The sequence below is a fragment of the Cherax quadricarinatus genome, chromosome 24 (genome assembly GCF_038502225.1).
Source record: "Cherax quadricarinatus isolate ZL_2023a chromosome 24, ASM3850222v1, whole genome shotgun sequence".
NCBI lineage: Eukaryota > Metazoa > Arthropoda > Malacostraca > Decapoda > Parastacidae > Cherax > Cherax quadricarinatus.
In genome coordinates this window covers 5,022,776-5,050,740 of record NC_091315.1, presented here as the reverse complement: position 1 = coordinate 5,050,740, position 27,965 = coordinate 5,022,776, and the positions used below count along the sequence as shown (strand labels likewise).

The 27,965-nt window shown below is 44.6% G+C and overlaps 1 protein-coding gene across 1 annotated transcript in view; it reads right to left on the bottom strand.

Annotated features, from left to right (window-relative positions):
* The window catches only part of LOC128690681 (cell adhesion molecule Dscam2-like), a 536,323-nt gene that overhangs the window by 70,939 nt on the left and 437,419 nt on the right, over positions 1 to 27,965 (bottom strand). Inside the window, exons 22-23 of the mRNA XM_070088137.1 lie at positions 17,656 to 17,917; positions 15,588 to 15,770 (exon numbers count right to left, since the gene is read on the bottom strand). Coding sequence (XP_069944238.1) covers positions 15,588 to 15,770; positions 17,656 to 17,917 — 445 coding nt within the window. The remainder of the gene's footprint in view (positions 1 to 15,587; positions 15,771 to 17,655; positions 17,918 to 27,965) is intronic.

The window sequence follows — 27,965 nt, the reverse complement described above, 5'->3', positions numbered from 1 at the left end:
GCGCGCATAACGGAGATAAAACACCTCAATTATTGGGAGCGCTTGAGGTTCCTAAACCTGTATTCCCTGGAACGCAGGAGGGAGAGATACATGATTATATACACCTGGAAAATCCTAGAGGGACTAGTACCGAACTTGCACACGAAAATCACTCACTATGAAAGCAAAAGACTTGGCAGACGATGCACCATCCCCCCAATGAAAAGCAGGGGTGTCACTAGCACGTTAAGAGACCATACAATAAGTGTCAGGGGCCCGAGACTGTTCAACTGCCTCCCAGCACACATAAGGGGGATTACCAACAGACCCCTGGCAGTCTTCAAGCTGGCACTGGACAAGCACCTAAAGTCAGTTCCGGATCAGCCGGGCTGTATCTCGTACGTTAGTTTGCGTGCAGCCAGCAGCAACAGCCTGGTTGATCAGGCTCTGATCCACCAGGAGGCCTGGTCACAGACCGGGCCGTGGGGGCGTTGACCCCCGGAACTCTCTCCAGGTAAACTCCAGGTAAACTACTCTCAAACATGTTGGATTTGCGCTTAAGTCGACGATAGACTCCCACAGTAGGCTTTTACGTAGGAGCACAGGGTCGAAGGAACAATCTTGCTTCTTGACCCCTTATGTGGTCCATAATTATGGTGCTAGAATCCGTTATAAGGGTACAAAAAAAAACAGAGGTGGGTGTGGGTGAGTGAGGCAGCACAGTGGAGCACCGCATGGTGATTAGGGATAAGCGGCATAAGCCACTCTGGGGACACCCGCACTAGGCACGAAAATATTCTAAGGCAGCTGGCTTAAAAACCCACATATTACCACGACACCACAGTGATGGTAAAATATTCAGAACAGCTTGAACTGGAAGCACAGAGTGGCAGTGAAGGTGATCAGGGTAGCTCGCTGCTAGGCTAGGCCTGCTGGCAACACAAAATGTCCGTCGTGCTTTTAGAAAGAAATCTCCCTACATCTGCCTAATTAACAATTATACGCCCACACCACACCCCTGTCACCACCGCTCTCCACCACCCACGCTGCCTTCCACACAACCCACGCAGCCTTCTACACCACCCACGCTGCCTTCCCCACCACAAATGTTGCCTTCCCCACTACCCACACTGCCTTCCCCACCACCCATGCTGCCTTCCCCACCACCCACTCTGCCTTCCCCACCACCCACGCTACCTTCCCCACCACCCATGCTGCCTTCCCCACTACCCATGCTGCCTTCCACACCACCCACACTTCCTTCCCCACCACCTATGCTGCCTTCCCCACCACCCACGCTGCCTTCCCCACCACCCACACTGCCTTTCCCACCACCCACGCTTCTTTCCCACCACCCACACTGCCTTCTCCACGACCCATGCTGCTTTCCCCCACTATCCACGCTGCCTTCCCCACTACCCACGCTGCCTTCCCCACTACCCACGCTGCCTTCCCCACTACCACGCTGCCTTCCCCACCACCCATGCTGCCTTCCCCACCACCCACGCTGCATTCCCCACCACCCACGCTGCCTTCCCCACCACCCACGCTGCCTTCCCCACTACCCACGCTGCCTTCCCCACTACCCACGCTGCCTTCCCCACCACCCACGCTGCCTTCCCCACCACCCACGCTGCCTTCTCCACCACCACATTGCCTTCCACATCACCCACGCTGCCTCCCCCACCAACCACGCTGCCTTCCACACCATCCACGCTGCCTTCCCCACCACCCACGCTACCTTTCCAACTACCCACGCTGTGTTCCCCACTACCCATGCTGCCTGTGGAAATTTATTTGGTCCCTAAAGTTCCACAGGACAGATCCGGCATGGCCGTAATGGAACGGCTGAGCTGGATGGCCCTTAAACTCACCCAAACAAAAAGCGTTCTCCCCAAACATAAACACATTTCTCTCCCCGGGGGAGGGGGGTGGCGTGGATGGTAGGCACTTATTTATTTATAGATTTACCCTTCAGGGAAGGAGTAGGTAGTTTTACTGTTAGTATATTAATATTAGGTTTACTAAGGCAACTGTAGATAATAATAATGTAGACCTAAGACCTTATCATAGGTAGTAATAGGCCAATAATATAGGCAAACACTAGGATAAGTTAGCTAGGGAGAACTGGCAGCCCTAGTTTGAACGAAGAGATGAGAGTCTGGAAGAGAGACCAGCTCGTTCTTCTTAAGACAGACACCAACTGGACAAGACGTGCCGTGATCAGCAGACAGCGCCCCCCACGTGTCTTTACATTTGAGACCTGGGGAAATCTGGTAAAGGCACCTCGATGTACTGTAGATGACCTCCTCCATCAGGCCCATACAGTAAGACAAAACCTCCACTTTATCTCGTAGATTTCTGGCCAGTGTCTGGGGAGTTTGTGAGTGAGTTGATCTGTGGGCCTGTGTTGCAGCAGGCAGTGCATGCCCAGTAAGTACCAGTGTCTCTTTTCTATGTAGAAGCTATTGTCCATGTCTGCATAGTTGTACTAGGGGATACACACCCTCTTGGATATAGGAATTTCTGAGGTGCAGGCAGGTCACTAATAACGATTGAATATTGCAGGAATTAAGGCTCCTGGTTGCATGTGGTTTCTGAGGGGAAGTCCAAAGGGGGCTAAGGCTAAGCTTAGGGAAGTTGAAGATCAGGATATATGCTGCAACACCAAGTAAGTTAGTCCTTTATACGTGCATGCAGGCGAGTTTCTTGCAACATCAATCATTTGTGAAAATCTGTCCTATAAGGCACTTGTGAGGCTGAGGTACCCACCTCAGAGCTTGGTGTCAACAGAGTTTGCCAGGGTAGGCGACTCACTTGGAGGCAGTCCACACAAATTTTCACAAAAGTGGTCCTTCGAAACTGTGATGTGGAATAGCTAGGTTAAGCTATCATAGCTGGCCACAGTTAGGAACCAGTTTAACAGAGTTAGGTTAAGTTAGCACACCTAGGCCCAGAGTTACACAGAGGCTAGGCCAAGCTGACTATACACAGAAGTTGTTATTTGCAGTAATTTACAGGCAGGCCACGTAGGCTAGAGAAGCTTGTGAATTTAATTATTTACAGTGATTACAAGTAATCCAGAGTAGGAGATTTGTGTGTTGATTACTTACAGATTTGCAAGGTAGCCACAGTTAGGCTAGGCTTGTGCAATATTTACAACAGTTATAGTAGCTAGGACAGATTTTACCTAGTTATTATTTACAGGGATTTCTAAAGCCAAGTTTAAGCTAACACCATCCAACCATCCACGCTAGACTGAGTAAGCTAGGTCAAGCTGTTTACACACATTATTTATTTACTGTTTCACAAGTTGAATTGTGTTAACCAAGTGATTTTAATTTGTATACTGCACCTTTTGTGTGATTTTCATTGTCTTTGATTCATGTTAATATGGGATTTGTGAATTGTACCTGAGACTAGGTTAAGTCCTGTAATTATTTGCTGGCATTGTACAGGAAAGTGCTAGGTTAAGCTTTCACATCGATACACATTTTGATTGGGATTTGAGAGCTAACAGTGTACATTTTTTATTCATAGTAGAGTCAATATAACAAAGGGAATTGTTAAGCTTGTTGAGAGGCCTTGAGACTCGTTCATTCTTACCTAACACTGTGACGTGCTGTGGGGTGGACTGGGTAAAGTACAATTAGTGTCACACTCCTCATTAAACTTTGACAATGGCAGATGGGAGTTCAGGAGAGTCTGGTTCAGTGTTAGCAAAATTAAAATGATCAGTGGCGGCATACAAAGGGCATCTGAACAGAACGCGTAACAGGTGCAAGGCTACTTGCCAACGCAGTAACGTAGACTGCGATGATTTGCAAGACTGCTTGAAGAGTTTGGGGAAAAAATGGGAAGCCTATGAACAAGCATTCTCAGCATATGAGCTACAGGCTGTTGAGGATAATGAATCCCAGGGTAGTCTTCAGCAGGCTCTGGATAAATTCACTAAGGATGATGTAGATTGTCAACAGGAGATAAATATGTACAAAGATAAGTTAAGTACATTAAAGGCTAGTATTCCAAGGGTGGTGTCGAACACCGCAGGTACCCCAAACAGCCACACACCTGTCAATATGTTGCCCAGGTTGCCCCAGTTGAATTTACCGACATTTGACAGAACCCTGAGTATATTGCTTACTGGGATCAGTTTAATTAAAGCCCAGATAGATGACAGGAACGATTTGTCAGATGCCGTCAAATTGCAGTATTTGTGGTCGCAGCTCAAGGGTAAAGCCTTAGACCTGGTCCAGCACTACCAGATTACTGACACTAATTACCAACATGCCAAAGACCAATTAGAAGACATGTTTGGCAACACTGAAGAGTTAAAGGTAGCTATACTTTATCGGTTGTTGGATCTAGAGGCTTGCCGACATGACTGTCAAAGCCTAGAGAAGTTCCGTATTGAAATTATGAGCTTGACAAATAGTTTCAGAGATTTGCATGATGAGGATGATTCAGAATGGGTCCTTAGCCAGGTGATTCAGAGGAAACTGGCTAGCACTACAGTGCATGAGTTGCACTTAAAATATCGGACGAATAGGTTCACGATAAAACAAATTATTGAAGGGTTAGGGGATCTCATATCTCACCTGAGCGTAGGTCAGGGGGAGAAATTACCTACCAAGAAGTCGGTCAACTTCCCCAGACATTCGAGAGATAGACCTAAACCACCTCCTACTAGGGTCGGCACGTATTATGCCCAGGGCGAGTCCTCCACCCACAGGGCCAAGGAAGAAGCCACTAAAGCGGCCAGTATGAGACGGTGCGTGTTTTGTGAAGAAGAACACGCTAGTTCAGGGTGTCCGAGCTTCACCACCTATAACAAAAGGGTTCAGCGACTAAGGGAGTTGAGACTTTGTTTCAAGTGTTGTGGAGAATATTTTGCCAGGGACTGTAGCGCCCAACTCAATGAGTGTCGGGGCTGCCGGAAAGGTAGGCACCACAGTGCACTGTGTCCTAATGACACCAGATCAGCACAAGCTAAGGAGAGCAAACCGCAAGAAAGGGCGGAGCGCAAGGACGAGTCGGAGGCAGTGATGAGTGTGGTGAGTGTGGCACCGGGAATTTCTTTTGGGGAGCAGTTTCAAGGTTCGGTGGCCTTGCCCACCATAATGGTGGTGGCTATGAATGGGAAGAAGTCTGAAACGGCCCATTTGTTCTTCGACAGTGGGGCACAGAGATCCTTTATAACAGAGAGTCTAGCAATTAGGTTGAAGCTGAAGACAGGTGGTAATGTTGACATGAAGGTGGAAGGGTTTGGTGGGGAAGTCCCACGCAGATCTTATCCAGTAGTCAATGTGACGGTCAGGTTAGCCGGGCATCGACGGGAAATTTCAGCCTTGATAGTGAAGAAGCTGCCCAATATCATTACCACTAAGGGACTGGCCGCAGTAGTCAAACATTTGAGGGAGTTAGGTGTGAAGCTAGCGGAACCAGACATTGCTACAGACAACGTTAGTAATGTGGAAATCTTGGTAGGAGGAGATTACATAGACGAGTTCGTGTCTACGAGAAGGGTTATCAAGGAGGGTATTGGCCTGTACAGGACTCCAGTGGGGTACATCGTAGGAGGCAGGGTACCAGCTTATTTCCCTGCGACCCCGGGAAAGGAGGGCTCCGGTATTACAGTGACTGAGGCTGTACTGGTGATGCGGATTGGGGTGCACGAAGGTCTGTCAGAGACGCAAGTTGGCATATCCGACAGTGAGCCGGTCCATAAACTATGGGACCTGGATGTAGTAGGGATTAAGGGTGACCAGCCGCCCCCCGAACACGAAGAGGCGTATCGAGATTGCTTGAAACATGTGCAGTTCAGGGACGGACAGTACTGGGTTCGACTCCCATGGAAACCGGGACACCCAACGCTGCCCACTAATTTCAAGAAGGCGCGGGGTCAGTTGAATTCATTGGTGAACAGCCTGACCAAGAAGGGTCTTGTGGGGAAATATGATGATATTATTAAGGAACAGATGGCCCTTGGGTTCATTGAGAAAGTACCCAATGCCAGCCCTGGGGAAAACACCCATTATCTTCCACACATGGCAGTCACCAAGGAGTCAGTAACCACTCCCATCAGAGTAGTCTTCAACTGCAGCTCACAGGCGAGTCCCCGAGAGCCATCGTTGAACGACTGTGTGCTCACAGGGCCCTCCCTGACGCAGAAATTAGCAGATGTGTTGTTGAGATTCAGGACAGAATAGTACGCCTATGTGGCAGACATTAGCAAAGCCTTCCTACGTATTGGGTTGCAGCCACAAGACAGGGACTACACAAGGTTCTTGTGGTTGACTGACAGGGAGGTGCCTGAGCAAGGATATGATACCTACAGATTCAGGGCAGTGTTGTTTGGTGCCACTAGTTCACCATTCCTATTACAGGCCACCATAGACTACCACATTGTGAACTGTAACAGCCCTCTTAAAGAATTACTGAAGACCCTATTTTATGTGGACAACATGCAAGGTACCACCTCAGATAAAAGGCTGTTGATGGACATTTACCGAGAGTCTAATCAGGAGATGCTCTCGGCTAACATGCCATTGAGAGAATGGGTGACAAACAATCCAACGTTGCGGGGCATGGTGGAACATGACTATGCTGGCTACTCAGTACCTGAGGTAACATCGGTGTTGGGACTGGAGTGGGAAATCAAGGAAGACAGACTTAGGCTAAAGAGGAAACCTGATGGGGAAGGGAAGCTGACCAGAAGGTCTTTGGCGAGCAAAGTGCAGACTGCCTTCGATCCTTTGGGTTTGTTGACACCCATCACCATTCGAGGGAGGATGCTAGTGCAACAGACCTGGGAGCTGAACCTAGGTTGGGACGACCCACTGCCAGAAACAGTCTGCCAGGAGTGGGATCTGGTTAGCAAAGATCTAGTGGTATTGCATAAGTTCACATTCCCCAGGTCTATCGGGTGCACTGGGCGGGACTATGACTTGCATGTCTTCTGTGATGCCTCCTCCAGGGCCTATGGGGCAGTAGCATATTTGGTGGCCGGGGACCAGGTCAGTCTGGCCACCAGTCGTGCGCGGGTGACACCCCTGAAGGATTGCTCGATCCCAAAGCTAGAGCTCACGGCGATGTTGCTGGGAGCAAGACTGGGTAAGTATGTAGAGGTGTTGAGTAATCTGAGGGTGACACACACCTATGTATGGACAGACTCGGACGTGTCCTTATAGTGGGTCCAGAACGACAGGTCTAAGCTCCCCTATGTCAGGAATCGGGTAAAGAAGATACGGGAACTACAGTCAACATCAACAATTCTGTTCGTGCCTACAGATCAAAACCCAGCCGACCTGATAAGCCGAGGGGTGACACACAAAAAGCTGAGTAAAAGCGAGATTTGGTTCAAAGGCCCAGACTGGTTGCCGGCAAGGGATTGCTGGCCGGAGCAGAAATTCGGGGAGACAACCAGCAGCATAGTACACTTTGCAGGGGAACCCGACACTGAATTATTTGACCCCAGGTGCTACTCCTCTTGGAAGAAACATATAGGAGTCATGGGAATGGTATTTCGATTTGTGAGGAAGCTGCATGACAAGGTAAGCCAAGGTCAACAGTTGTCTCTCGTGGGTCCCAGAGAATATTGGATAAGGCAGTACCAAAGGGAGAGGTTTCCAGGAGTACTGGAAGTACTGGCGATCAGGCAGCAGGTTATGGCGTCAGGATGCGTGTCCAACGACGACTCAGGGAACAGTAAATTGGTTCACTCACTGGGATTGTTCCTAGATCATGCAGGGCTAATAAGATGCAGGGGAAGAATACAAAACTCTGAGCTCAGCTTTGGGGCCAAACATCCTGTGCTACTGGAAAAGGAAGGATGGGCGTCAGAGCTATTGATACAAGATGCCCATCAGAGGACCTTACATGGGGGGTTTGGAGATACCCTCACCTGCCTACGTAAGAATTACTGGGTACTGAAGGGTCGAGCTGACGTCAAAAAGGTGCTAAAGAGTTGCACGGTCTGCCGGCGGTACGATGGGAGGACCTTACCATACCCAGGTCCACCACCGCTGCCTCAGGAGCGGGTACATAGTGACAGGCCCTTTGAGACTGTGGGAATAGACTATACTGGGGCTATCACATTGAAGAACCCAGGAGACGATAGGGTGGGCAGCCAGAAAGTATATGTCTGCCTGTTTACTTGTGCGACTACTCGAGCTGTGCATTTGGAGTTGGCAGAAGATATGTCAACGGAGACTTTCGTGATGTTGTTCAGGAGGTTTACAGCCAGATTCTCGTGCCCGCGGTTGATTATCTCGGACAATGGCACGAGCTTCAGAGCGGCCGATAAAGTTTTCAGGAATCTTAGGGACAACGGAGAAGTACGAGAACACCTGAAGAGAATAGAGTGCGAGTGGAGGTTCATAGCTCCCAGGGCGCCTTGGCAAGGGGGATTCTATGAACGCATGGTGGGCACAGTCAAAAGGTGCATTCGGAAGGTCTTGCAGGGCAGGAGAGTGAGCTTTGATGAACTGAGGACAGTGTTAGTTGAGATAGAGGCAAGAGTCAATAACAGGCCTCTGACCTACGTACAAAATGGGATTGATGAGCAGGAAGCTCTCACCCCCAATCACATGCTGTTTGGAAGGAGGATTGAGCCCTTCCCCACAATTTTGAGTCAGTCTTCCAAGGAGCTGGATTATTATGGGCCAGATGGTCCCCCATCAATGAAGAACTGCACAGGAGTCACAACAGACTGGTGAACATCCTGGACAAATGGAACCAGGTGTGGCGCAGGGATTACTTGACAACCCTGCGGGAACATTTCTGTGGTGCCGACCCCGAGGCAAATAAGATGATGTTAAGTGAAGGGGACCTGGTGCTAGTAGAATCCGAGGCACCCAGGGCATACTGGCCTCTTAGCCTGGTAGTGTCGACCCACCCAGACAAGGCTGGGCAGTGGAGAATGGTGAAGGTGAGAATGAATGGTGTCGAGACTATAAGACCCATCAACAGGCTTTTACCTCTCGAGGTCCACACAGTGGGACCGGGACATGAGAAATTAGGCCAGAGGCTGACCGAGCTGAGCGGCCGGACGACCCGTCGAACGGCGCTCAAGTCCAGGGCCCACTGGGAGGGCCTGCGGGAGGCAGACTTAATCTAGACTTAGCGCCTACCTTTGCAGGCGGGAGGATGTGGAAATTTATTTGGTCCCTAAAGTTCCACAGGACAGATCCGGCATGGCCGTAATGGAATGGCTGAGCTGGGTGGCCCTTAAACTCACCCAAACAAAAACCATTCTCCCCAAACATAAACACATTTCTCTCCCCGAGGGGGTTGCATGGATGGTAGGCACTTATTTATTTATAGATTTACCCTTCAGGGAAGGAGTAGGTAGTTTTACTGTTAGTATATTAATTTTAGGTTTACTAAGGCAACTGTAGATAATAATAATGTAGACCTAAGACCTTAACATAGGTAGTAATAGGCCGATAATGTAGGCAAACACTAGTTAGCTAGGGAGAACTGGCAGCCCTAGTTTGAACGAAGAGACGAGGGTCTGGAAGAGAGACCAGCTCGTTCTTCTTAAGACAGACACCAACTGGACAAGACGTGCCGTGATCAGCAGACGGCGCCCCCCACATTTGAGACCTGGGGAAATCTGGTAGAGGCACCTCGATGTACTGTAGATGACCTCCTCCGTCAGGCCCATACAGTAAGACAAAACCTCCACTTTATCTTGTAGATTTCTGGCCAGTGTCTGGGAAGTTTGTGAGTGAGTTGATCTGTGGGCCTGTGTTGCAGCTGGGAGTGCATGCCCAGTAAGTACCAGTGTCTATTGTCTATGTAGAAGCTAGTGTCCGTGTCTGCATAGTTGTACTAGGGGATACACACCCTCTCGGATATAGGAATTTCTGAGGTGCAGGCAGGTCACTAATATCGATTGAATATTGCAGGAATTAAGGCTCCCGGTTGCACGTGGTTTCTGAGGGGAAGTCCAAAGGGGGCTAAGGCTAAGCTTAGGGAAGTTGAAGATCAGGATATATGCTGCAACACCAAGTAAGTTAGTCCTTTATACGTACATGCAGGCGATTTTCTTGCAACATCAATCATTTGTGAAAATCTGTCCTATAAGCCACTTGTGAGGCTGAGGTACTCACCTCAGAGCTCGGTGTCATCAGAGTTTGCCAGGGTAGGCGACTCACTTGGAGGCAGTCCACACATATTTTCACACTGTCTTCCACACCACCCACGCTGCCTTCCACACCACTCACGCTGCCTTCCCCACTACCCACGCTGCCTTCCACACCACCCACGCTGCCTTCCACACCACCCACGCTACCTTCCCCACTAACCTCACTGCCTTCCCCACTACCCGAGACCTTGACCTGGACAGGACTGGCCTTGAGCAGAAGGTCTTATCCAGGGCCTGGATGCAAGATGCACTGTCTGTCGAAGGCTGATGTGGACAGAGTCCCATCACTGCAAGTTGTAACTGTCTTACCGGCCTCGTCTACTGTGTCGTTGCCTGAAATGCCAACATACCTCGCGATTCAGTGGATAGTGGTGCAGCATTCTTGCTCCACGAGTGTCTGAAGAGTCCCCCATGTCAAAGTGGTCAGAAGTACATTGTCCCTTGACTTGTTGTACTGCAGTTCTTGTATCACTGACTGGGACACATTGGTGATCCTGGACTGCATGACTTAATGCTTGCTGGATGGAGCAGAGCTCTCTTTGCAGGATGGTAAAGTGGTCGGTTGGAGAGTCGCCACCTGGATGCCTGCCCTATATAGATCATCCATGCTTGCACGCGGTTAGCTTCTGGCAGACTGGACAATTTAGGAATGCCTGTGTTCAACACCAAAACTTCAAGAACCATGTAATCAACTACCGAGAGGCAAAACGTATCACCAGAGAAGAAAACAATACTACAAAATCCTCGAGTCATCACTAATCTGCACATCTAACAATTTTAACCAGGACAACGGCTTCTATAACACAGCTGAACCCTTTGCCAAGAAACTTCATCATTATCCTGCATAACTATATACACACACACCCGTCCCACAGGGGCCATTATCAGATCCAGCCTAACAAACGTTCTTGGCGGTTCTTTACAAGTCTCTGTCAAATCTAACCTACCCAGCATTCTCCATCTGACTCTCCACCCTATAAAACCTCATATACTATTCATTTGTTTGTGACTTGAAAATGTCCACTATGTTGGCAAAACGTTGTCAATAAAGGATCACATTATGCTGCATTGGTGTTCATTTTTCCAGCTTCTGGGTCCTTGGAACCCTGGGCTCTCAGTCATGGCTATACTGGCAATGGCCTTTTTACTGGAGGGAGTCATATGTTCAGAATGCCTTGTTGACAGGTAGGCCAGCTATGTGCACCACTGCAAGATACAATACCCAGCGAGGTTGACAAAAGAGATGGACAGCAGTCTCTTAATGATATCTGCAAAGGTCCAGGTCCACCGGCGGCCAGGGAAAACCTCTAGGTTTTGTCCTTCATGGGGTTGAAACACCATCGTCATAACCCTCATCCCTTCAGTTACTGAGGAATCTTGCCCACCCTTGTGTCAGAGCTAAAACCTGTTCTTCAGAGGGTGCAGCTGGGCCTCCTGGTTGAGGGTGACTACGTTGATCCATCTGCGTGCTCTCAACATGGCTCGAATTTAGAGAATTGGATCTGTGCTACAGTTCCCCGACTTAAGCCTGAATGCCTTCCACATCCCCCCAGGCGCTGTATAATCCTACGGGTTTAGTGCTTCCCCTTGATTATAATAATAATAATAATCAACATTGCTCGAGGTGCAGTGTTCTGTACAACTTCTAGACACAGGATGCTGCAGAAGCTAGCGTATACCACTGCAAGTGCTCCATAGTTCACTAGGAAGAGAACATCATATGTATACAACACTCTCCAGTCCTAGGGCTAGCCATTGTGGACTTTGTGGGCATCAGGAAGGCCTGCTTCCTGATGTACTCTGAGTACTTCCGGGAGGAAAGCCATTGGTCAATGTTAATGATGAAGTACTGGTAACAATTTACCCAAGCCAAGTCAATGCCCTGCATCCACAGCCTGGTATCATTTTTTTATTAACACATGGGCCGTTTCCCACTGAGGTAAGGTGGCCTGAAAAAAGAAAAACTTTCACCATCATTCACTCCATCACTGTCTTGCCAGAGGTGCTCATACACTACAATTATAAAACTGCAGCACCCCTCCTTCAGAGTGTAGGAACTGTACTTCCCATCTCCAGGACTCAAGTCCGGCTTCCTGTTTTCTCAGAATCCCTTCATAAATATTACCCTGCTCACCCTCCAACCGCACAGCAAGTCCTAAAACCGTATGTCTCCATTCCTCAATTTGCTCCTATCTAACATGCTCGTGCATGCTTGCTGGAAGTCCAAGCCCTTCGCAAACAAAATCTCCTTTACCTCCACCCATCAACCTTTCCTAGGCTGACCTCTACTTCACTTTCCCTCCACTACATATTTATACACTCAAAGTCATTCCACTTAGTACCATTCTCTCTACATGTCTGAACCACCTCAACAACCGCTTCTCAGCCCCTCTGGATAACGGTTTTGGCAATTTCGCACCTCCCAATTTCCAAAATACAAATTCTCTACTGTATATTCACACCACACATTGCCCTCAGACAGGACATCGCCACTGCCTCCAGCCTTATCCTTGTTGCCACATTCATCACCCATGGTTTGCACCCATACAAGAGCATTTGTATAACTATACTCTCGTACATTCCCTTCTTTGGTTCCATGGACAAAGTTCTTTGTATCCACAGACACCTCAGTGCACCACTCACCTTTTTCCCCTCGTCAGTTCTATGATTCACCCCATCTTTCATAGACCCATCTGCTGACACGTCCACTCCTAAATATCTGAATACATTCACCTCCTCCATACTCTCTCCTGCCAATCTGATATCCAATCTTTCATTACCTATTTTTTTTATCCTCATCACCTTACTCTTTCCTATATTCACTTTTAATTTTCTTCTTTTACATACCCTACCAAACTCGTCTACCAACCTCTGTAGCTTCTCTTCTCCCAGAAGCACAGTGTCATCAGCAAAGAGTAACTGTGACAACACTCACTTTGTGTTAGATTCTTTATCTTTTAACCCCACACCTCTTGCCAACACCCAAGCATTCATTTCTATTGCAACCACATCTATAAATATACTGAACAGCCTTGGTGACATCACACATCCTTGTCAAATTCCATCTTTTATTGAGAAATAATCTCCCTCTCTCCTACATAATCTAACCTGAGCCTCACTCTCCTCGTAAAAACTTCACCGCTTTCAGTAACCTACCTCCTATTCCACACATTGCAACATTTGCCTCATTGTCCCCCTATCCGCCCTGTGATACACCTTTTCCAAATTCATAATTGCCACAATAACCTTTTAACCTTCATTTAAATACTGTTAACCTATATATTTCACTGTAAACTCTTGGTCTACACACCCCCTACCCTTTCTAAAGCCTCCTTGTTAATCTGTTATCCTGTTCTCCGCCTTATTCTTAATTCTTTCAATAATTACTCTACTGTACACTTTACCAGATATATTCAACAGACTTATGCCCCTATAATTTTTACACTCTCTTTTGCCCCCTTTGTCTTTATACAAAGGAACTATGCTAACCACTCCAAAGCTATATCATTTCTATATTTATCCCATCAATCCCAGCTGCCTTACCCCCTTTCATTCTGCCCACTGCCTCACGAACTTCCCCCATACTGACAACTGGCTCCTCCTCACTCCTACGAGATATTATTCCTCCTTGCCCTATACTTGACATCACAGCTTCCCTATCTTCATCAACATTTAACAATTCCTCAAAATATTCCCTCCATCTTCCCGATACCTCTAACTCTCAATTTAATAACTCTACTCTCCTATTTTTAACTGTCAAATCCATTTGTTCCCTTAAATTCCCCAACTTATTAATCTCATTCTATAAATTTTCCTGGGCGTGAAATATCATGACTTTAGACTTCTCTACTGATATCTTGAGTCCAACTTTTCGGCAGGTGGACAGCACCAAGTCTAGATTTCTTTGGACACTCCACAGAAGGCTGGGATTCTGGGATGTCATGGAGTTTTCTAGCAGCTGTATAAGCTGGTAAGAGACAGAGAAAGCAGCCTCTGCTGTGCCCAGGGTGGAATCTTGCTCTCTTGCTCCTGTACATGGGCTTGCCTTAGTCCCATAGCTTCTTCCTGGTTGATGCATTCTAGAACACACTTAAGGCGATATTTTCAGGTCAACAGATGGGTAAAATATCCACTTTTATGAGTATGTCTGACAGATAAATTTGGGTGTCGATTGTGTCCCCTTGTCTGCCATCATATTAAGTGTGTGTGTCGAGTATGCCTGGGATGGAGTTCATTTATCTAGGGAAGGTGTGGGTGCTCTTGCTAGTTCAGTGGAGAGTGTTGTTTGGTCATTAAACTAGGAAGAGTTCGAGGTATGGGTGTAGGAATAACAGTTATCAAGTAACATTGAGTTATAATGCAAAGAGAAATTGTGGAAAAGCAAAGCTGAATAGGGAAAAGGTGCAGAAGAAAAAAATCTTAACATATTATAAACGAACTGTCAAAGTGCTAGGAATATAATTAATGAATTAAATTTGGTAGTGTGTGTAGGAAGCACTGATTATATTGCAATAAATGAAACATGGTATAATTTAAAGAGTCAGGACATGATTACCAAATGCCACATTGAAAGGTTTAAGTTGTTCCATGTTAATAGAAATAACAGGAAGGGAGGGGGGGGGTTTAGCATAATATGTTTGAGATAATGTGAAATGTTGCGAAAAAATAAACATAAAAATCGATGGATTAGAAACACATTCTGTTTGAGTAGAGTTTCTAAGACAAGTAAATAATTATTTTAAATGTTATATACCAACCCCCTAACTTAGTGACAGAGGGGGATCTCTTTTATTTATTTATTTATTAATTTGAACATGATACAGAGAAGTACAAAAGAATACAGTTAAATGCAGCATGCCAAAGCCACTTGAATGCTTAGCATTACTGGCAGCTTAAAATTAACTTAAGATTAACTAAGCAATGCAGTATTCAGTGGTAAAACATTATTGTAAACAGATAACAATTAAGCACAAATGAGTATTACAAAAACAGGTCGTGTGGTTGCTTGCATTGCTGTACAATCAGTATTTATTTATTTATTTTATTTATTTATTTATTTAATTTGAACATTAAGGCTTCTAAACCTGATACTATAGTAATAGGGGATTTTTAACTTTAGTCAAATAAACCGGACTCCTTTGACCAGTGTCCAGTGACTTCCTAGAAGCAGTTTGTAACAGAACCCACCAGAGGAAATAAGCTGCCAGACCTGACTTTGCCAAATAAGGAAACCTTTATTTGACCTGGCTTGTATGGACCAGTAGGCCTGCTGCTGTGTTCCTTCGTTCTTATGATCTTATGTATCAGAGCACCATTGAAAGATAGTGACGAAGTGAGGGATGATAACAGTGTTTCTTCTTGTTTGAGTCACCCTACCTCGTGGAGGACTGCGATGTATCACAAAAATAGTGATTGACGACTCACCTTTAAAACTATTTAGTAAACATGATGCACTGACCTAGAATGGGAGCTCCACCGTCATCAGCTGGTGTAATAGTAAGGTTGAGTGTGTGGTGGGTGGCATGAGCAAGGGTGAGAAGGGGCGGCAGTGGTATGGTAACTACCACCACTTGGTGGGTTAGACTGTCCACTCCCACGCTGTTGCGGACCCAGCAAGTGTAGTTGGTTGTCTCTCGAACAGCTGCACATCAAAATTCATATTTAACAATGAAAATTATATTGATGGATTCTTCGTAATAGTTAATATGTAAACATATCTGCTTATATTACAAAGGAAGACAGGAAGCTGATGAATTAGACATCTAAATATCTTCATTTTATTGACATTTCGCCATCCAGTGGCTTTTTCAATACAATACAGTGACATAAAGGAAAGACTATGAAAAAGAAGGCAAGTAAGTAAGTAAGCTTATTCAGGAATACACAAATACAGTTACATAGAATTATCATACATAGCAGCATATGTGTAGAGAACCTAGGATAACCCAAAAAAGTCAGACAGTGACGTATTTCTATTGGGGTCATGATGCTTTGAGGGGACTTGAGCTAGAGTTCGTCACGGCCACGCTAGCTGGAGATTCGTCTGTAAAAACTTGCATTTGTGGTCACAGTGGTGCCTATGTTAACCTTCCTATGGTGTAGAAATATACCTAGTTGGACGAATCTTATTGTGGCTACCTGGTCCAGTGGCTAATGCGACGGTCTGGAGTTTTGAGACTCTCTGACCGCGGGATCAAACCCCACCCGTGGTATGGTTTGTTTGTAATCATGTCATTACGATTTTGTGAGTCATCTTAAGGACAGTGTAAACAAACCCAGAGTGAACAGGTTGTGGATGGTCAGACGAACACACGCAGATTAATACCTGTCTTTGCTTTTGATTAATGTTTATTTTGCCTTATGCATACATTTGTGAAAAATTTTCACCACAATACAAACACATTACGTTATATACAAGTTGTCTTCAAGTTAGTGCAGTAGAATACCAACTCTCCCATTCACATGCAACACACCTTTTCGAGAGCGAGTGACACTACTTATGAATGAAAGTAGCGAAAAGGAATGTTTTTCAATGGTTACCGCAAGTAATACTATATACTGCTTCTCTGTTATTATTATTATGCTTAATGTATGTGGGTCGCATCCTGGGGGACAAGATTAAAAACCTCAATGGAAATAAGTTAGACAGTCCTTGATGACGCACTGACTTTCTTGGGTTATCGTATTTCGACAGTATTTCTCACCCTTTTTACCACAGGGCACTAGAAGCTTTCTTTGGCCCCATGGTTGCTTATGTAGCAGTTACAAGCACTAAAACACTTGAATAATACAAAATTTATCGAATGTATGTGTGCAACCGTCTGCCCCGACGTGTAAACAATGTCACACTTGCTCAGCTGAGGCGCTCGGGCCAGACGAACCAGACGGCCGTGTTCGGGACGAATGATGTTAGTCGAGTTTTTCAACGTAGATCAGGGTCAAATTTTTACGCTGACAAGCATCGTAAGACGGTTTTATCGTAGGTTGAGGCCATCGTAAGTCGGGGGTCCACTGTACTAGTGAGATACTAAGTGATTTTAATGTACGTACATTCCAGCACAATGTGAAGATTATTTAGGTAAAGATAAGCATTAGTACAATTATCAGAGTTTATATAAAAAATCAATAACTTTAAAAAACTTGAAACTTTGCAAAGTTTTCAAGACATAATTGAGACGCGGAGCTCACAGATGTAAACAAAGATGAGTGGCACTCGGACGTATAACAGCGAATCAAGGAACCGTATAAATGAATTTTGGGGAATAACAGTATTAGCAAAATTTCGTAAAGTGAAGCACCGGAAAGGAGGCCATCCTTAACTTGGATACAGATGGTGTTATAAAGGGTTCTTGGTCTATTTTCGGCAAACTGTTAAGTGACGATAGGAATTCAAAGAAGCAAGGGTTTCCTTGGCTCTGCCAGGCTAATTATTTTTTTCCAACTTGATAAATGTAATTAAGAGTTACTGGTAAAGGTAAAATATCCATATTTATCAATACATACAGCACATGGCTGGTGAAACTGACCTGTTAGGTGCAAGTCTCCTCCTGGTAGCACCTGAGTGAGCTGATCACTACCAAGGGTAGTGCTGCCCTTCGTCCAGGAGATGTTTGGTGGTGGAGACCCTAGACCCCTGCACCCTAGTGCCACTCCAGCTCCTGAACCAACTCTCCACCACCGCCTGCCACCCACAGCGATGGGTGGGTGTGAAGAAGTGGGTGTGGACAGAGCAGTGAGTCTGGAGGACTGGCTGCCCTCTCCTGCCGCTGTGGTTGCTGTCACCCACACCTGCCAAATGGATCAGGGCTTAACTCAGCTATTCTCTATTGAGCTAGAAAAGCAGAATCATATATTACAATTAGAATTTTGGAAATATAACGTTGACTTCGATACAAGACCATGGCTAAACAGGTAAACTTTTGCTAAAGAGGCAAAAACGATTTGTTAAAATTATAATTCTTCTGAACATTATAAAGCATATAATATGCAACAATATTACCTTAGTGTTTTCCTGATACTCTTATCATAAACTGCCTCATCAATGTTAACACCAAACTTTTCTTCACATTGTGTTATCCACGACCTTTCTCAGCACAGTTATCACCAAATTTTTTTTTGCACTGCTATACACGACCTATCTTAACATTGCTACCACTGCCTATCTCAGCTCTATGTTATCTGGGATAAAACACAACAGTGTTGTTATGACTTATCTCACTATTGTTGTCAGGATCTCACACAACATTGCTGTAATGGCATAACCCACTACTATTTTCTCGACTTTTCACAACACAAGTCACTTTTAATTTTCTTCTTTTACATACCCTCCCCAAATTCACCGACTAACCTTTGCAGCTTCTCTTCAGAATCTTCCAAATGCGAAAAGCAAATGTGACAACTTTCACGTTGCATTAGATTTTTTTTTTTTATATTTTAATTACACGACTCTCCCCAACACCCTAGCATTCATTTTTTTACAACCCCTATCTACAAATATGTTAAACAGCCACGGTGACATCATACATCCCTGTCTAAGGCCTATTTTTACTGGAAAATAATTTATTTTCTCTTCTACGTACCCTAGCCTGAGCTTCACTGTTGTCATTAAAACTCTGAACTGCTTTAAATATTCTATACTCTTGCAATATTTGCTACATTGCTTCGCTATGAACCCTGTCATATGCATTTTCTAAATCAATTTGCATAGGTTCTTTTATTAAATGAGAAATAAGTCTGTCTTTTCTTTGCATTCATTTCCATGATTTATGGACACACTATCAAGCCTGAGAGTGGCAAGTCCTGGGAAGTGGTCGCTTAAAAGATCATTAACGAATTACCAGTCACAACTCATGAAATCGTAATGACACGATTGCAAGCAAATCATATCACGGGCGGGGTTAGAACCCGCGATCAGAGAGTCGTAAAACTCCAGACCGACGTGTTAGCCACTGGACCAGCTGGCCACAACAAATTTCGTCCAACTAGACATATTTACACACCATAGGAAGGTTAGCACAGGCTAACGCGTCGGTCTGGAGTGTTATAACTCTCTGATCGCGAGTTCTAACCCCACCCGTGGTATGGTTTACCAGTCATAACTACATATGAATAAAAACATAGATGTAGTCAGCAACCGTATACAAGAGTGGACAAAGTTGTCTTCTATTCACTCAATCATTAGTTGATTTAAACGTTTGGCTTATTTATTTCCATATTACTTTTGGGTTATTAAGTAGAAATCGACTAGATTCATCAAATATAATGAAGAGATTATCTGAAAAACTGCGAAGTAAAATATTTAATAGAATTTGCAAAACAATGTGAATAAGACAAGATATTACATTATATATCACATCTAAGATAGTCTACCATAGTTTATATGTTCTCTATATTCACCCAGTATAAGCGACTTTCCACTTCACTGAGCAAGATAAGATAAGATAAGATAAGATTTCGTTCGGATTTTTAACCCCGGAGGGTTAGCCACCCAGGATAACCCAAGAAAGTCAGTGCGTCATCGAGGACTGTCTAACTTATTTCCATTGGGGTCCTTAATCTTGTCCCCCAGGATGCCACCCACACCAGTCGACTAACACCCAGGTACCTATTTGCTGCTAGGTGAACAGGACAACAGGTGTAAGGAAACGTGTCGAAATGTTTCCACCCGCCGGGAATCGAACCCGGGCCCTCCGTGTGTGAAGCGGGAGCTTTAGCCATCAGGCCACCGGGCCACAAATAATAGTGACAAAACAACAGTAGATACTAATAAATCTAACTTAGATTACAGGAACTAATTAAAAATAAAACATAAGAGTGCTATGTAAAAATTAAAGATTGTATAATTAATGTAAAAAAATTAAATAATTGTACCTGTAATATTGTGCACGTTGTTGGTAACAGTGCACACAGGGTTGGTAACTGTGCACACAGGGTTGGTAACTGTGCACACAGGGTTGGTAACTGTGCACACAGGGTTGGTAACTGTGCACACAGGGTTGGTAACTGTGCACACAGGGTTGGTAACTGTACACACAGGGTTGGTAACTGTGCACACAGGGTTGGTAACTGTGCACACAGGGTTGGTAACTGTGCACACAGGGTTGGTAACTGTGCACACAGGGTTGGTAACTGTACACACTGTGCACACAGGGTTGGTAACTGTGCACACAGGGTTGGTAACTGTGCAGGGTTGGTAACTGTGCACACAGGGTTGGTAACTGTACTGTGCACACAGGGTTGGTAACTGTGCACACAGGGTTGGTAACTGTACACACAGGGTTGGTAACTGTGCACACAGGGTTTGTAACTGTGCACACAGGGTTGGTAACTGTGCACACAGGGTTGGTAACTGTACACACAGGGTTTGTAACTGTGCACACAGGGTTGGTAACTGTACGCACAGGGTTGGTAACTGTACACACAGGGTTGGTAACTGTACACACAGGGTTGGTAACTGTGCACACAGGGTTGGTAACTGTACACACAGGGTTGGTAACTGTACGCACAGGGTTGGTAACTGTGCACACAGGGTTGGTAACTGTGCACACAGGGTTGGTAACTGTATGCACAGGGTTGGTAACTGTATACACAGGGTTGGTAACAGTATACACAGGGTTGGTAACTGTACACACAGGGTTGGTAACTGTACACACAGGGTTGGTAACTGTACACACAGGGTTGGTAACTGTATACACAGGGTTGGTAACTGTACACACAGGGTTGGTAACTGTACACACAGGGTTGGTAACTGTATACACAGGGTTGGTAACTGTATACACAGGGTTGGTAACTGTATACACAGGGTTGGTAACTGTATACACAGGGTTGGTAACTGTATACACAGGGTTGGTAACTGTATACACAGGGTTGGTAACTGTGCACACAGGGTTGGTAACAGTACACACAGGGCTGGTAACAGTAAACACAGGGTTGATAACAGTACACACAGGGTTGGTAACTGTGCACACAGGGTTGGTAACTGTGCACACAGGGTTGGTAACAGTACACACAGGGTTGGTAACAGTACACACAGGGTTGGTAACAGTACACACAGGGTTGGTAACAGTACACACAGAGTTGGTAACTGTGCACACAGGGTTGGTAACTGTGCACACAGGGTTGGTAACAGTACACACAGGGTTGGTAACTGTGCACACAGGGTTGGTAACAGTACACACAGGGTTCGTAAATGTACGCACAGGGTTCGTAACTGTGCACACATGGTTCATAACTGTGCACACAATGTTCGTAACTGTGCACACAGGGTTCGTAACTGTACACACAGGGTTCGTAAATGTACGCACAGGGTTCGTAACTGTGCACACATGGTTCATAACTGTGCACACAATGTTCGTAACTGTGCACACAGGGTTCGTAACTGTACACACAGGGTTCGTAACTGTGCACACAGGGTTCGTAACTGTGCACACAGGGTTCGTAACTGTACACACAGGGTTCGTAAATGTACACACAGGGTTTGTAACTGTGCACACAGGGTTCGAAACCGTACACACAGGATTCGTAACAGTACACACAGGGTTCATAACAGTACACACAGGGTTCGTAACAGCACACACAGGGTTCGTAACAGTACACACAGGGATCATATCTGTACACACATGGTTCGTAACAGTACACACAGGGTTCGTAACGTTACAGAAAGGACTCGTAACAGTACACATAGAAATCGTAACAGTACACACAGGACTCGTAACATTACACATAGGACTCGTAACAGTACACATAGGAATCGTAACAGTGCACACTGGACTCGTAACAGTACACATAGGAATCGTAACAGTACACACATGGTTCGTAACGGTACAGATAGGACTTGTAACAGTACACATAGGAATCGTATCAGTACACATAGGACTCATAACAGTACACATAGGAATCGTAACAGTACACATAGGACTCGTAACAGTACACATAGGAATCCTAACAGTACACACAGGACTCGTAACAGTACACATAGGAATCCTAACAGTACACATAGGAATCGTAACAGTATGCATAGGACTTGTAAGAGTACACACAGGACTCGTAACAGTACACACAGGACTCGTAACAGTACACATATGAATCGTAACAGTACACATAGGACTCGTAACAGTGCACATAGGAATTGTAACAGTACGCATAGGACTCGTAACGGTACACATAGGACTCGTAACAGTACACATAGGAATCGTAACAGTACACATAGGACTCGTAACAGAACGCATAGGAATCGTAACTGGTAACAGGTAAAAGCACTGGTAGCACTGCACAGGTAACAGTAGTGGAAGCACTGCACAGGTAACTGTACTGGTAGCACTGCACATATAACAGGTAAAAGTACTGGTAGCACTGCACATATAACAGGTAAAAGTACTGGTAGCACTGCACATATAACAGGTAAAAGTACTGGTAGCACTGCACATATAACAGGTAAAAGTACTGGTAGCACTGCACATATAACAGGTAACAGTACTGGTAGCACTGCACATATAACAGGTAAAAGTACTGGTAGCACTGCACATATAACAGGTAAAAGTACTGGTAGCACTGCACATATAACAGGTAACAGTACTGGTAGCACTGTACATATAACAGGTAAAAGTACTGGTAGCACTGCACATATAACAGGTAACAGTACTGGTAGCACTGCACATATAACAGGTAACAGTACTGGTAGCACTGCACAGGTAACAGTACTGGTAGCAATGCACATATAACAGGTAACAGTACTGGTAGCACTGCACATATAACAGGTAACAGTACTGGTAGCACTGCACAGGTAACAGTGCTGGTAGCACTGCAAAGGCAATAGTACTGGTAGAACTGCACATATAACAGGTAACAGTACTGGTAGCACTGCACAGGTAACAGTAGTGGTAACACTGCACAGGTAACAGTAGTGATAGCACTGCACATATAACAGGTAACAGTACTGGTGGTACTGCACAGGTAAGAGTCCTGGTAGCATTGCACAGGTAACTGTACTGGTAGCACTGCACAGGTAACAGTACTGGTAGCACTGCACATTTATCAGATAACAGTAAGGGTAGCACTGCATAGGTAACAGTACTATTAGCATTGCTCAGTTAATAGTACTGGTAGCACTGCACAGGTAACAGTACTGGTAGCACTGCACATACAACAGGTAACAGTACTGGTAGCACTGCACAGGTAACAGTACTGGTAGCACTGCACATATAACAGGTAACAGTAGAGGTAATACTGCATAGGTAGTGGTACTGGTAGCACTGCACATATAACAGGTAACAGTACTTGTACCACTGCACAGGTAATAGTACTGGTAGCACGGCACAGGTAACAGTACTTGTAGCACTGCACATATAACAGGTAACAGTACTGGTAACACTGCACATATAACAGGTAACAGTTCTCGTAGCACTGCACAGGTAACAGTACTGTTAGCACTTCACAGGTAACAGTACTGCTAGCATTGCACAAGCAACAGTACTGGTAGCACTGCACAGGTAACAGTACTGGTAACACTGCACAGGTAACAGTACTGGTCGCACTGCACTTATAACAGGTAACAGTACTGGTAGCACTGCACATATAACAGGTAGCAGTACTGGTAGCACTGCACAGGTAACAGGTAACAGTACTTGTAGCACTGCACATATAACAAGTAACAGTACTTGTACCACTGCACAGGTAATAGTACTGGTAGCACGGCACAGGTAACAGTACTGGTAGCACTGCACAGGTAACAGTACTGGTAGCACTGCACAGGTAACAGTACTTGTAGCACTGCACATATAGCAGATAACAGTACTGGTAACACTGCACATATAACAGGTAACAGTTCTCGTAGCACTGCACAGGCAACAGTACTGTTAGAACTGCACAGGTAACAGTACTGGTAGCATTGCACAGGCAACAGTACTGGTAGCACTGCACAGATAACAGTACTGGTAACACTGCACAGATAACAGTACTGGTAGCACTGCACTTATAACAGGTAACAGTACTGGTAGCACTGCACATATAACAGGCAACAGTATTGGTAACACTGCACAGGTAACAGTACTGGAAACGCTGCACAGGGAACAGTACTGGTAGCACTGCATAGGTAACAGAACTGGTTGCACTGCACATTTAACAGGTAACAGTACTGGTAGCATTGCACAGGCAACAGAACTGGTAGTGCTGCACATTTAACAAGTAACAGTACTGATAGCACTGCACAGGCAACACTACAGGTAGCACTGCACACATAACAGGTAACAATGCTGGTTTCACTCCACAGGTAACAGTACTAGTAGCACTGCACATATAACAGATAACAGTACTGGTAGCACTGCACATATAACAGGTAACAGTACTGGTAGCACTGCACATGTAATGGTAACAGTACTGGAAGCACTGCACAGGTAACAGTACTATTAGCATTACACAAGTAACAGTACTGGTAGCACTGCACATATAGAAGGTAACAGTTCTGGTAGCACTGCACAAGTAACAGTACTAGTAGCACTGCACATATAACAGGTAACAGTACTGGTAACATTGCATAGGTAACAGTACTGGTATCACTGCCCTGGTAACAGTACTGTTAGCACTGCACAGGTAACAGTACTGGTAGCACTGCATATGTAACAGTACTGGTAACACTACACAGGTAGCAGTACTAGCAACACTGCCCTGGTAACAGTACTGGTAGCACTGCACATGTAACAGGTAACAGTACTGGTAGCACTGCACAGGTAACAGTACTGGTAGCACTGCACATATAACAGGTAACAGTACTGGTAACACTGCACAGGTAACAGTACTGGTAGCACTGCACATATAACAGGTAACAGTACTGGTAGCACTGCACAAGTAACAGTACTGGTAGCACTGCACATATAACAGGTAACAGTACTGGTAACACTGCACAGGTAACAGTACTGGTAGCACTGCACAGGTAACAGTACTGGTAACACTGCACAGGTAACAGTACTGGTAGCACTGCACTTATAACAGGTAACAGTACTGGTAGCACTGCACAGGTAACAGTACTGGTAACACTGCACAGGTAACAGTACTGGTAGCACTGCACATGTAGCAGGTAACAGTACTGGTAGCACTGCACAGGTAACAGTACTGGTAGCACTGCACATATAACAGGTAACAGTACTGGTAGCACTGCACAGGTAACAGTACTGGTAGCACTGCACATGTAGCAGGTAACAGTACTGGTAACACTGCACAGGTAACAGTACTGGTAGCACTGCACATGTAGCAGGTAACAGTACTGGTAGCACTGCACAGGTAACAGTACTGGTAGCACTGCACATATAACAGGTAACAGTACTGGTAGCACTGCACATATAGCAGGTAACAGTACTGGTAGCACTGCACAGGTAACAGTACTGGTAACACTTTCGTTAAGTCTAGTTAGGTAACTGTTGCTGACTCTAACTCTGCTGGAACAAACCTGTGAAGCTCGTGTAACTTCTGAACACATTATCTCACTTAGTCATGTCCTCATCCTTCTCAAGTTTCTCACTCCAAGATGAGTCATTTTATAACTTGTTATGTAAATTCAAGGATCATTAAACATTATAATTACCAGAGGTCAACCTGTTTTCCAAATTGTTTTTAATCTAATTTTGCATGCCAGAATTTTTTTTTTATATATATTTATTGATTTTGACTAGTTACGTAAGGCTTAAATTTGGAGTAATTTATTAATAATAAATATCAATTCTATTATTTTTTTTTCCTGTTCAAGTCTTTTGCGCGACAGATAATAAAATATATTTATTTTCTGACTGTTTATGAAAAAATATGATTAATTTCTTAATTTTCTCATCCTTGTTTTAGCAGTAATTCAGTTCAGTCACATCAGTGCTGTTCTACTTGACTCACGAAATCAAACAAACCATACCACAGGTGGGGTTAGAACCCGCGATCAGAGAGTCTCAAAACTCCAGACCGACGCGCTAGTTCTATGACTCTCTGATCGTGGGTTCTAACCCCGCCCGTGGTATGGTTTTTTTTTCATTACTTGTTCAGAACGGCAACCTCTCTCCTGTAGAAAATCAGTGAGGCTGTACCTGCTGCCTAATCCAAAAGTGACCACTGGTGAGGTATTAAGCATATCTGACTAACCTTCTATAACTAGATTTTCTTGTAAGGTATAATCGATAACTTAGTAACATCTTCCAGGTATGTAACGTCCGAATGATGAGTCAGGATTTTCAGCTCGCTAATAACTTTCAGTATGCTGAGAGACGGCGCAGAATTTTAAGTATAATGCTAAATAAACCAGCAGAATTGAGTTGGAAAAGTGAGCATCTTAAACGTCAGGACTTTTGTTTTCTGCTTAACACACTTTATATCGCATTTCCCTATCAAGCATTTTCAAGGATACTTTATGGTCTTGAATGAATTAAAATGAGGTTTATATTAATATCCAAATATCTTACACAGTTTCTCTAACTTCAATAATAAATAACATTTGCTGGTACCCAGATGTAATAGGAAGGGAGTAAGAACCTCACCTAGCTGGTGAGTACCTGACGTCCTCCCTCTGTGTCTCTTAAGTCTCAAGACTGTTTCACTGTCAGCCAAATATAAACTATATATATCAAAAGGATACACATTAATCACGATTCTCTGATGTGTTTGTCGAGCATAACGACGATGTGATTATTATATATAATAAAAAATTACTTTGGTATTACTATAAACAACTGTGTTTACTGGGACGGCAGCGCCTGAATTCTTGTATCAATATGTTTTTGACTTTCTACTTTGTTGAAAAAATAAGTATTACACATTCATTAAGATTTATTAATACATTCAATGAGTGAGTGCTAATCTCGAAGGGGTCACAGAGTGCCTGGGGAATGGGAGGTAATAAGCTTCGATCCAAGGAAGGAGAGGTTACCTAAATTTCCCTGGAAAAAAACCTTCATCGGCATTAAGGTCCCGCCCTAGAAGAACATATTTATTCAGAGGACTAAAATACTGGAACTCATCGGACAACACTAGATTCTCCTACCGTCTATTATTCTCTCATAATTTTGCTGCTTTAGGGATTACCACTTTCAATCATTTTTATTTAATGAAAAATAAGGAGTTGTGCATAATGCTGAGCTCTAAATGCAGCTTATATAACCTACAGAAGATTTTTATAGAAATATCGACAAATCACATTCGAAATTTAACTGTACGCCTTGCGCTGCTAGACGTAGCCATCTTTTTGATTATTTCGCTATTGTAGAGTAATTATGTCTAAATGCTGTTGAAAATAAGTTAATTTAACTAAACCTAATTTATAGGTATCATTATTGTCGAGACGTTTCTCCTGCCCAGCAGGCTTCGTCGGTGGAATACAGAGGCAGACAGTTGAAGTAGAAGCGGACAAGACAGCCTGAGGTGGCCAGTTCTTCGGCCTTGATAAGTCTGAAATGGTGGCAATTGAATGGCGCTTATATATTCCAGTCAGAAGCGAGATGTGGCAGCTGTAGATGATATCATAAAAGGAGACGTTATCTTCAGCTGATAAAAACTAGCAGGCAGAAATGAAAGAGCATTCGGCAAATAATGTGAGCTGGAACTGAAGAAAAAAAGAATGAAAAGATGGGGTGGTAGAGGCAGTGGAATATTCAAACAGCTTCCGGAAGAAATTCAAATATTCTTCCTTGAAACCTTTTTATCCACTTGTTCGAGGCTATGGGTCCAATAATTTACACCAGAGATGGACCCTATCCTATATATACATATATATATGCTTCTCTTTGGAGAGCATGAAATCACATCATCGGAGGGTGACCAACAAGGAGATCCTCTTGCACCATTTCTCTTCTGTATAGCAGTTAGGGAA